The sequence below is a fragment of the Mya arenaria genome, chromosome 4 (genome assembly GCF_026914265.1).
Source record: "Mya arenaria isolate MELC-2E11 chromosome 4, ASM2691426v1".
NCBI lineage: Eukaryota > Metazoa > Mollusca > Bivalvia > Myida > Myidae > Mya > Mya arenaria.
The window spans coordinates 39,781,913-39,794,424 of record NC_069125.1 but is presented as its reverse complement, the minus strand read 5'-3'; the positions used below and the strand labels follow the sequence as shown (position 1 = coordinate 39,794,424).

The window sequence follows — 12,512 nt, the reverse complement described above, 5'->3', positions numbered from 1 at the left end:
ATGTTGTAATAACCTGTTTCACAATCGTTGTAAAATAAATAAGTTTAAACTAATTAAAGGTCTGGGTTACCTTATCGACGTTGACCCGTACAGATTAACATATAATTTAATTCACAGAGAATAATACACGTGAAAGTTTTCCTTGAAGTTCATGTTTAATCGGTTGGCACCAACACGGCAGGGGATACGGGTGGCACCAACACGGGCGGGAATTCGGGTGGCACCAACATGGGCGGGGATTCGGTTGGCTCCAACACGGATGTGGATATGGGTGGCACCAACATGGGCGGGGATTCGGGTGGCACCAACACGGGCGGGGATTCGGGTGGCACCAACACGGACGGGGATACGGGTGGCACCAACACGGGCGGGGATTCGGTTGGCACCAACACGTGCGGGATTCGGGAGGCTCCAACACGGATGTGGATATGGGTGGCACCAACATGGGCGGGGATTCGGGAGGCTCCAACACGGATGTAGATATGGGTGGCACCAACACGTGCGGGGATTCGGGATACTTCAACACGGATGTGGATATGGGTGGCACCAACACGGGCGGGGATTCGGGTGGCACCAACATGGGCGGGGATTCGGTTGGCTCCAACACGGATGTGGGTATGGATGGCACCAACACGGGCGGGGATTCGGGTGGCACCAACACGGGCGGGGATGCGGGTGGCACCAACACGGGCGGGGATTCGGTTGGCACCAACACGGGCGGGGATTCGGGAGGCTCCAACACGGATGTGGATATGGGTGGCACCAACATGGGCGGGGATTCGGGTGGCACCAACACGGGCGGGGATACGGGTGGCACCAACACCGGGGGGACTCGGGTGGCACCAACACGGAGGGGGTACGGGTGGCACAAACACGGGTGGGATTCCATCAGTCGCATAGCTTTGATAAACATTATAAATTTATATGGATCGATAAATTTCATCAGTCACAAAGCTTTGATAAATGTATATGAATCAGCTTGGTTAAAGTGGAGATATATTAAACTTTTTATAATATAAAAAAATATTATTTTGTATATGTATGCAAGTATAATTATCTATACTTATAAGTAAGAAATGTTTTAAAGAACAACTTTTTTTCCTTTACAGCAAAACATACTTGATGGGTAATGTACCTCAAGTGGCATGAAAACCAAATCAGCATTGGCTCAGCATTGATTAGTTATCATATGTGCACACTCTACAAGTATAAACGCATGGGAAAAGACCAAACTACAAATTTTAAAGAGTGAAGAATTATTGTGAAAAAAATCTAAATGTTAGAATACCAATGATATATTAAATCAGAAGGTCGAACATATTTTACATGTTATAATAACATAGTCGAGAACATTCACTTTTTGGAGGGGCATTTTCCTCCCGCTTTAGTGTTCTTGTTTCTTCACATATTTTAATTATAAAGTACGCTTATTTTTTAATCACTGCATTCTGAGTTAATATCATAAGTAAAATGCAGTCTTTTGAAAGAGGACATTCAATGAATAAATCCAATTAAGCTTTTTCATTTTTTACAAGAAAAGGGTTATTTTTTAAGCATTTTATTAGGGATAAAATGTATGGTTACATGACATAATAAATATATAAATATATATATATTCCTTAAAACTGGACGGTAAACTATCATAAATTGTCTTTTAAAATGTTCAATAGACATAATAGAAAATATTTGAAATGATTTCACCAGCTGGCCTTATATTTAACTATTTTCTATGAATTTAATAAAAATGCAATACATCCAAAAACTGCTCTGTTCCGAAAAGTCACAAGATCAATCAAAACATATTTTGTTTCTTTTTCTTTCAATAATGTTTTTGTTTGAACTTTAGTTTTCTGTTGACTAAAGTTTATTTGACCAACATCTATTGTGTTTATTTATTAATCTCAGATAATGCGATAAATTTTCAAATATAGACAAAATATTTGCTTGTCCCTCTTTGTTCGGGGTTGGGGGCAATGAAACACCAATAACTGTTTTAATTCACGGTCAAAAAATCTAAAATATGGATTAAAGTCCCATAGCGTATCATGATCATAACTATGTTGATGGTTAAAGCTTTTATAAACGTGTGTATTACGTGGCTAATACATTAAGAGTAAAACGTCAGATTGTCATTTATGTTCGCACCCTGGTTAAAATTTCGAAAGTAATTTCCATTGCAATTGTTCCAGGTACGTACCCTCAGGGTTGATGCCAAATCTAGAGGTAAAACGCTTTCTAGTGCCCTCTTCATAATAGTGAGACTACTTGAAGGATTTTGATATAAATTGGTAATGGCTACAACTATTCCTATATGAGCGATTTTGCAGCGTTCGATGATGATGATGATGATGATGATGATGATGATGATGATGATGATAACAAAGATGGTGGTGATCATGTTAATGAAGAAGATTTTAATGATGATGATGTTGTTGTTGTTGTTGATGATGATGATGATGATGATGATGATGATGATGATGATGATGATGATGATGATGATGATGATGATGATGATGATGATGATGGTGATGATGATGATGATGATGATGATGATGATGATAATGATGATGATGAAAAATGAAAAAAAAAAATGAATGACCTGAAACCCCCTATTTAGTGCTGAGGTTTAAGAGGAGGTCAGTTCTGGTGCCCTTAGGGGCGTCCAGTCAGCGGCCTTCAATACACACACGGCCTTTACGGAAGTTGAACTGTACAATTGCAGCCGTTAATTGATACTGCTGACAGCTCCCGTCATAATAATATTGTTAAAACTAGGTAACTGTAAATAATAAACGCTTGTCCGCGTAGTGTATTAAAATTCAATTTATTCGATTAAGCCGAAATTCAATGGGATCTATCTGGTGAATATTGGTTTTGATCAGTGACAATGCGGCCTCATACAATATCATCATGGATTATTATGCCAGTTTTTATTTTAATGATGACTTTAAATTTCTATGTGAATGTTTGGGTTCAAAGTGACCCAAACGAGGTTATTTTAGAAACATTCCCAGACCACAGATCTCACAAAAACTCAAAATATATCTGGATAACACAGAAAACGGGGAAAAGTTTGGAATACGATTTTATTCAAAACTCCACAATCAAAACAGTATTAGACTCTCCAATAGTGTTGAAACCCGCGACACAAGCAGATGAAACAGACGTTATATGGCCAAGTTTGGATCGTTACGAGGACGATAGGATAGTGAAACAGATGAAATTTAAATCTAAGTCCGTCTTAAAACTAGAAAAACTCGGCAAAAAGATACCGGTGAAAAATATTTTGCTGTACAATGGCTATAATGACTGGGGAGTCAAACCTGGACGAACATCATTCGTGGAACAAAAGTGCCCCGTTAGCGCGTGCGCGCTGACGGACCGCCGAGTGCACGGACGGAATGCGGACGCTGTTCTGTTTCGCCAGGAGCCGCGTGTTCCATGGACGAGGCGGCCGCCTAATCAGCGGTGGATCCTTTTCTTGTTGGAGGCGCCATACTTCACTCCAAACTTGGACCGCTTCCGGGGACTCTTCAACTGGGTCTCCTCCTACCGACGGGATTCCGACATCGCCGCGCCGTATGAAAAGTTTGTTAAATACAACCCACCGCGACACACGCTTAATGCAACAAGAAACTACGCGGCCGGAAAGACCAAGAAGGTCGCTTGGTTTGTTTCTAACTGCGAGGCCGCCAACAGCCGCCTAGAATACGCCAAGGAGCTGGGCCGCCATATACAGGTGGATATATACGGAAAGTGTGGCACCCACAAATGTCCCAGAGGCAAAGACGCATGTCTGCAGATGTTGAAGAAAGACTACAAGTTTTACCTGTCCTTTGAGAACTCAAACTGCCGGGATTATATAACTGAGAAATTCTTCTTTACGGGCCTTCAGTAAGTATCTTATTAAAATGGCATAAACTACATTTACATATATTATTTTTGGCAGTATACAGATTTGCTTCAGACTGGTATATCTTCGGTAATATAAATCAATTGAAGACCTCTTCAGTTTAATGGAAGATGCCTCTTATTATTTGTTGCTTACATATAATTATTGTTTCATTCTTTAGTTGAAACAGAGAGCTCTTCAAAGCAATTGAAGAGATCTCTGATTCAATTAATGAGGGTACCTAATAATTTATCAAATCTCAAGTTTCAAACTTTATTTATAGACATTAATATGTAATCATATATAAAAATATAAGTTATTAAACATTTAGAAAAAATAAACAAAGATTTTTTTTATAAAAAGAGGAAATCTATTGTAAAATGAAAGTATTTCTTAGATTCATGGCTTCATTTAATCTAGTTAGCTATCTTAATGATATTTTGCCTTGGTATTTTAAGCGTTAGTGCCTGAATTAACTACATTATAATAAAATTGGAATTCATTTTCAATAACATTTTCGTAACAACATTAGCACAGTTTGTTTCCACTCGCAAAACCAGTATTTCTACCGACTTCAATTTCTAAACCTACCAAAAAAAAACTGTTTGCGTATATTAACATTTTCAATTTTATCAAGATGTTCTTGGTATTCAAAATTTGTTTTTAATGCACAAAATGTATCTACTATTTTTTATGATTTTTACAAACTGCATGTACTAATGAACCGGCATACATCCGAGGTTGTTTTCGACGGAAAAATGATCGAGGTGTTCCGATTGAGTCATCCCTTGAGGCACTCATTACGGCCAATATTGTCGCCCGATATAAATCAAGGAAAATTATGTAAATTAGGTGTTTCCGGTCTTTTCCGGTCTTGAAACGCAAACAGACATACATACAGACAGAATTGTGTATTTAACAGTTTCTTGACAAAATATAGAAAATATAAACAAACATATAAATATTCAGTATGGTCACAACGATGCATGGCCTAATTACAATGAAAAGAGAAAAATATAAGTTAGTTAAATCAAAGAACAAACAAGATGGTATAAAAAAGAAAAACGAGATACATATCAAAATCAAACTGTGAGATATATATTAAATATATTTATGAAATATTATGGGAGGCTATTTACAAATGTCACCATACTTGAAAGATCTAAACGATGTTATTTATAAGAGAATTTCTAATAACATAAATGCTTGATTTAAAAATTAACCTAAGCTACTTAGTATGCTGACGTTTTTGATAACATTAGTTCGATAAACTTGTACATAGCTATCATTCTAAACCGGATTTAGTTTCTTTATCTTCCATAACGGGGTTTTCCATCTTCGTTCCATTCTAACTCCTATAAAGGTTAGGACATCTTGTCCTTTTATCATTTTTATCATTAAATTAGAGATTTAAAGAAATTTATGTTTTATCTAAGTATTTCTTCTTTGTCTCGGCGGCCCATGAGACGTCTCATGTACTCTTTATTATTAAGTATTAGCCACACTCCCTCCCCGAGCTCCCGATTCAGTATAATCACTTAAACATCGGTCAGGCCACAGTAGGTTTTAAAGGATGGCCTCGTTATGATTATGGTATTCTCCCATTCATTCTTAAACACTAAGATTTTACTTCAAGTCATCTATTATATAAACTATTCCAAAGAGCAGATAGTCTTTCGTCACCAACAAATGCTAAAAATCCAACGACCAGTTTACTTTTACTTAAGAAAAAATAAGTGAAGTGCATTAAACCTTTACAAACACAATAAAACTGCAAATTTGACTGACATGTTGTGAAAACAGCAATTAAGTGATATATGCAAACGCATCATGATTTCAATCGGCGTTAATTACTCAATGATTAGGACAGCATTGTTTTTCATTGTTCAGATCAGCGCTGTCAAAGTGAACATCGACGCTTGATTGTTATCACTTAATTGTACGGTAAATGTCAAAAACAGTTTCTGTATATAAATAATGGTACCATGCATACCAATATCATTCTTTGATATATCCCTGCTACACAGAAGAAATTGAAACATACTGGCTGCCTAAAATGGAAGCTCCTAGAGTTCAAGTGCAATCGCCAGTCACCATCGGCGGGAAGAAACCACAATGGTCTTCCACAGATACAATGTCAAGGTCACAAGAACTTACCAACACGAAACACGAGCTCCGAACCACCATGATGAAATTCAGGAAGGCATGCGCCCAGTTGAATCTGCTCAACAAGCGTCTGAGCGTGATACACCGTCGCATGCAGGCCGCCCGGAAGTCCGGCGACCGAAGATCTGTCTACAACTTGCAGCTGCAGGCGTCGGTGACGGAGGGCGTCCGAGCCATGTTCTACGAGTATGTTTACATGCGCGGAGAAGACATTGCAATGCTCCGGAATGATGTCAGAGTCCTTATGAAGAAGATGGCCGAAGCGACGGCGATGGCTGAACAAAGCGATTCAGACACAGAGACAGAAGAAGAGCAGTAATAAGAGACTCCTGAAATTATTTAGGACTCAAGCTATGCTAAATGGTCGGGTCGCTGTCTGGCAAAAACATGGCTCACCACGTGCAAGGGGCGGACCTGTTTCTACCACATGAGAGCCGAGCAGGAGCATTGGTCATGAAAGGGACAACTGATATACAGTCTGAAAAACGTCCCTGGTTGTGGACCGGAAACGACGGTTACCATCACCTCAGGTTATGAAGAAACTATCTGGCTGTTGATATTTTTGCCAATAGCCGACACATATTTCTGAGAGATATCTTACAAAATGTCACAAAACTATGAATGAAGGACCAAATAAACGAGCAAACCAACACTGATAATGCAAAACTTAAGACACACCGATTATCTTGTCCAAAAACAATCGTAGCGCTTGATATTTATTGTCGCTGAGAGCCCCCGATTTATCTTCAATCATTCAAACACAATTTCCATTCACACTTTTAGCCACTATGAGACACCTATTACAGGAGTCGTTTTTTTTGTAGGTTTTCAAGCATTCAATAACAAAGACTTTTAACGTTAAGCCTTATACAGATTATAAAACGGCCTCACTTGCGCTTGATTTTAATGGCCCAATGTTCTCTTTGCAGGCATGACGTCATCCCTATCGTGATGGGCGCGGCTCCCGAGGACTACCGGCGCGCCGCCCCACATTACTCGTTTATCCACGTGGATGAGTACCCGAACCCGCGAGCACTCGCAGACTACCTTCACCAACTGGATGCAAACGACAATGCTTATAATGAGTACTTCCGGTGGAAGGGAACCGGGGAATTTGTCAACACATATTTTTGGTGTCGCTTGTGCGCCATGCTCCATGACGACACGCGACAAATGACGACATACGATGACGTCAACAAGTGGTGGCGCGGGAAGGATGTGTGTATTGGAAAGGACAGATGGGGCGAACACGCGGACAGAGGGCGCTACATCTCAGACTTTTATTCTTAGCATTTTTTGTTCTTTACGGTAGATCTATATCGTCCATATGCATTTTACACAGACCTAAAACCCAAACGGATGTGTACAAAAGACACATCTTGTAACCGTGACAATGCCAAATACGTGTTCATTATTTATTACTGATATTATACTAAATTTTGTTAAATGTTGTTTGTTTTAAATAAAGAAAGTGGAAAACAGTTTGTTATACGAGTAGTTTCATACGAAGTGTAACGAGATCAAGTAGACAACATGTACAGTACCAAATACCATTTTGATATTGACCAGTTGTGGCAAACATCATTATTCATCAAAACTCCATTATCTTATACATCGAATCCCGAGTGCAGCATTAACTTGACCATCTTAGAAATAAAAGTTCATTATTAAACTTATAAGAACTGTAACTGAAGGAAAAAACGCAATATGTAAGGCAATGTGAAAGCAAAGAGTGCATCTATCACGTACACTTTCGGTATGAATAGCACTTTGTAAATTTGTTAAGCACTGTTGGTAAAATCTTTCACACTACGAAATCCAACAAAATATATCGTTGCATACATAGTACTTACTACACAGACAAACCATTCATAGCTGTTAAAAGTGTGACATGACTAAGATAGACCCAAAAGAACCGCAAGTGAATGCCAACGCTCGTTTTTATGGATCTTGCTATACATGTGCGTATTGTCACAGGTAGCATGTGCACAAATTTTCATGGGAATATGTTGAACAGGTTTGAAAGGTTTGTTTATTACAAATCACCGCGACAAAAGCCCCACGCATCAAGATACTATTCTGCCGGAAAGACAATGTTATGTTTCAACCTTCGGGCCGCCTACAGTCATCTGGAATACGCCAAGGAGCTGGACCGCCATATACAGGGGGGAGGGGGCCAAAATGCAGGCATTTCCGAATACATTAAATTGCTAGGAAGGGGGAGGGGAGGCAGTGAGTAGAACTGGCTGGTTTTTGGAACATAAATGATTTAATGCCACAACTCAGTGTTAATACCATTAACTGTTCGCTTCCTTTGTAAGCATAAAGTCAATTTAGAACATTAAGTAGCTAACCATTTATTACGGAAGAATATTGACACAACGGCTATACTGTTTATTGTTATTAAATATTGTCACATTAAACAAAATATCCCGCAATTCCATATTTTGGTAAATGTCTAAATGAAGACTAAAAATTTGAGTTCAAGTGTTATTAAAATTATAATCTAATTATAAATGCAATTTACTTTTCAAGATTGAACCAAGTTCAACAAATAAGGCAAACATAACACATAGTTTAATGCGCTAGAGCGTGTCACTTATTGTTATAATATCAGTTTCAATTTATTGGGGACGGAACAACTCAATTCTAATACGCATTTTCAGAAATCATGTGGCAGTTGAAACGTTGAGTGTGTTACTGTATTTATCCTATCACAACTTAGTTGGTATTTACCACAATTTTGCATAAGCGGTGTTTACATTTTGACAACCGCCTGATTCTTTCGCTGATAAAAGTTTCGCCCTTGAGGGTCGAATAAAACTACACATGCGAAAATTAACATTGTGAACATGTTTATAGCAATTGATGATAATTGAAAACAATAATGTAATACATTGAGTTTGATATTGAGCTTGAAAATGTGTACCAGTAGAATAATAATGTATTCGTACTTGTTTGTCCCTGTAACTTTTATCGTATAATTGAAAAGTTCGTGCCATAACCATTTCGTACCAATAGTGTTTGGTCATATTTTTACAGATTAAGAAATTTACACCGTGCAGTGAATTGAATGCGAGTGTATTCACTCGTCAGGCAATCATGCAACATTATTGACAAAGTTCAGCGTCATTTTGTCAACCGACCTGTGCAGCTGGTTTAGTGCCTTGCTTAGAATTACTGTTAAATAATCATGGCAGTCACGCCACTAAGTAAATTTGTTTATTTAATTGAAATACGTAAGGTGACAAATGCTAAAAATTCAACGTCCAGATTACTTATACTTTAAAGAAAAGGGAAAAAGAACAGCATTAAAACAAACTTTGCAAATGCAATTCGATGTCTGACATGTGAAAACAGCAATTAAGTGATTTGAAAACACATCATGATTTCAATCGGCGTTAATTACTCAATGATTAGGACAGCATTGTTTGTCCGTGTGTTTGTCACTATTCAGATCAGCGCTGCAATGGGCGATGTGTCAAAGTGAACATCGATGACTGATTGTTATCACTAATTTGTACGGTAAATGTCAAAAAACGTGTGTGAAATATAAATGAAAGAACCAACATATCCAACATCATTCCTTGATACCTTCCTGCTTCACGGAAGAAATTGAAACTTACTCGCATCTGAAAATGGCTGCTCCGAGAGTTCAAGTGCAATTGCCAGTCACCATCGGCATAAAGAAACCACAATGGTCTTCCAGAGGGACCATGTCAAGGTCACAAGAACTTACAGACACGAAACACGAGCTCCGAACCACCATGATGAAGTTCCGGAAGGCTTGCACCCAGTTGAATCTGCTCAACAAGCGTTTGAGCGACATGCACCGTCGCTTGCAGGCCGCCCGGAAGTCAGGCGACCGAAGATCAACCTACAACTTGCAGCTGCAGGCGTCGGTGACTGAGGGCGTCCGAGCAATGTTCTACGAGTATGTTTACATGCGCGGAGAAGACATTGCAATGCTCCGGAATGATGTCAGAGTCCTCATGAAGAATATGGCCGAAGCGACGGAGGTGGCTGAACAAAGCGATTCAGACTCAGAGACAGAAGACGACCCGAATTAAGAGACTCCTGAAATTATTTAAGACTCAAGCAATGCTAAATGGTTTGGTCGCTGTCTGGAAAAAGACATGGCTCACCACGTGCAAGGGGCGGACCTGTTTCTACCCCATGAGAACCGCACAGGACCACTGGGGATAAAAAAACAAACTTATGCAGTTTGAAAATCTCCCTGCTTGTGGAATAAAAACTCCATGTTGCCCTCTTCCGAGATAATTAAGGAATTATCTGGCTATAAATTGTTTATCTTTAGCCTGAAAATAGTTCTGATAGGATATCTCACAACTTGTCACAACAAATATGAATAAATTAATTCAAAAACTGTTTGGTTTTGTCCATTTTCTGGTATTTTAAAAACTAGCCTTGAAATGCACAACTTAATACATTACCGAATCGACAGACTTTAAAGACAATTTAACTTGAATAAAGAAAAAGGAAACATTCAGACTAAAACAAAGTCATTTAACAATGCAATTCTGTGATTAACATGTTCTGAAAACAGCAATTAAGTGATTTGCAAACACATCATGAGTTCAATCAGCGGTAATCACTCAATGATTAGGACAGCGTTGTATGACACTATTCAAATCAGTCAAATCAATTGCGTGGCGTTGAGAGATGTGTAAACGTGAACATTAACAACTAACTCATATCACGTATTTGTCTATTTTGTGAAAGTAAAGTATATTAAAATATGAATGACGGTACCACAAACAACCAATGTCATTCTTTGATATATTCCTGCTACACTGAATACATGGAAACTTACTCGTTACTGACATTGGCAGCACCGATTCATAGTTTTCATCATCGAAAACGAATCTTTTTTTTCCTGAAGATAGCCAATGTCAAGGCCACAAAAACCAGCCAACACGACCAAAGACCCACTATAATGAGTTTATAAAAAACAAGCGCACACTTAAACCTGCTGATATAGGCATTGAGTGACATGCACCATCGCTTGAGGCCGCTCATAAGTCCTTATGTAAGCATCGCTAACGGAGGGGGTCGAACCATGTGCGACGAGTATATGTACATGCGCGGAGAAGACATTAAATGCTCCGGAATGACGTCAGAGTCCTCATGAATAACATGGTGGAAGCAACGGCCGTGGCTGGACAAAGCGGTTAAGACACAGAGACAGACAGAAAACGAGCAATAATAAAATTATTCTGAAATGATCTAGGACTTAAACATTGCTGAATTTTCGTGCGCTTTCTGACAAATTTTGGAAGAGTTTGGAAGTGTTTCTAAAACAACCCACCGCAACACAGCCCTTACACAACAAAAAAACTAAGCGACTGAAATTACCAAGATGGACGCTTTGTTTGCTTCCGATGCAATTAACATTGAAATATTGAACTAAGTTAAACAAATCAGTTAAAAATCAAAGCAATTCTGAATGGTCGGGTCGCTGTCTGGCAAAAACATGGCTCACCACGTGCAAGGGGCGGACCTGTTTCTACTACATGAGAGCCGAGCAGGAGCATTGGGTCACGAAAGGGACACCTAATATACAGTCTGAAAAACGTCCTGGTTGTGGACCGGAAACGACGGTTACCATCACCTCAGGTTATGAAGAAACTATCTGGCTTTTGATATTTTTGCCAATAGCCGACACATATTTCTGAGAGATCTCTCACAATATGTCACAAAACTATGAATGAAGGACCAAATAAACGAGCAAACCAACACTGATTATGCAAAACTTAAGACACACCGATTATCTTGTCCCAAAACAATCGTAGCGCTTGATATTTATTGTCACTGACTGATTAAGAAATTTACACCGTGCGGTGAGTTAAATGCGAGTGTATTCAACCGTCAGGCAATAATGCAACAGTATTGACAAAGTTCAGCGTCATTTTGTCAACCGACCTGTGCAGAAGGTTTAGTGCCTTGATTAGAATTACTGTTAAATAATCATGGCAGTCACGCCACGAAGTAAATTTGTTTATTTAATTGAAATACGTATAGTGACAAATGCTAAAATTCCAACTCCAGATTACTTATGCTTTAAAGAAAAGGGAAAAAGAACAGCATTAAAACAAACTTTACAAATGCAATTCGATGTCTGGCATGTTGTGAAAACAGCAATTAAGTGATTTGTAAACACATCCTGATTTCAATCGGCGTTTATTACTCAATGATTAGGACAGCATTGTTTGTCCGTGTGTTTGTCACTATTCAGATCAGCGCTGCAATGGGCGATGTGTCAAAGTGAACATCGATGACTGATTGTTATCACTAATTTGTACGGTAAATGTCAAAAAACGTGTGTGAAATATTAATGAAAGAACTAACATATCCAACATCATTCCTTGATACCTTCCTGCTTCACGGAAGAAATTGAAACTTACTCGCATCTGAAAATGGCAGCTCCGAGAGT

General features: G+C 38.8%; 1 protein-coding gene across 1 annotated transcript; it reads left to right on the top strand.

The window, feature by feature from the left end:
• The first annotated feature begins 482 nt into the window (after positions 1-482).
• Positions 483-7,348, top strand: LOC128230796 (glycoprotein 3-alpha-L-fucosyltransferase A-like). Its single transcript, XM_052943237.1, has 3 exons — positions 483-856; positions 2,980-3,894; positions 6,988-7,348. The coding sequence occupies exons 1-3, from the start codon at positions 483-485 to the stop codon at positions 7,346-7,348; spliced, it is 1,650 nt and encodes a 549-aa protein (XP_052799197.1).
• The last annotated feature ends 5,164 nt before the right edge of the window (positions 7,349-12,512 follow it).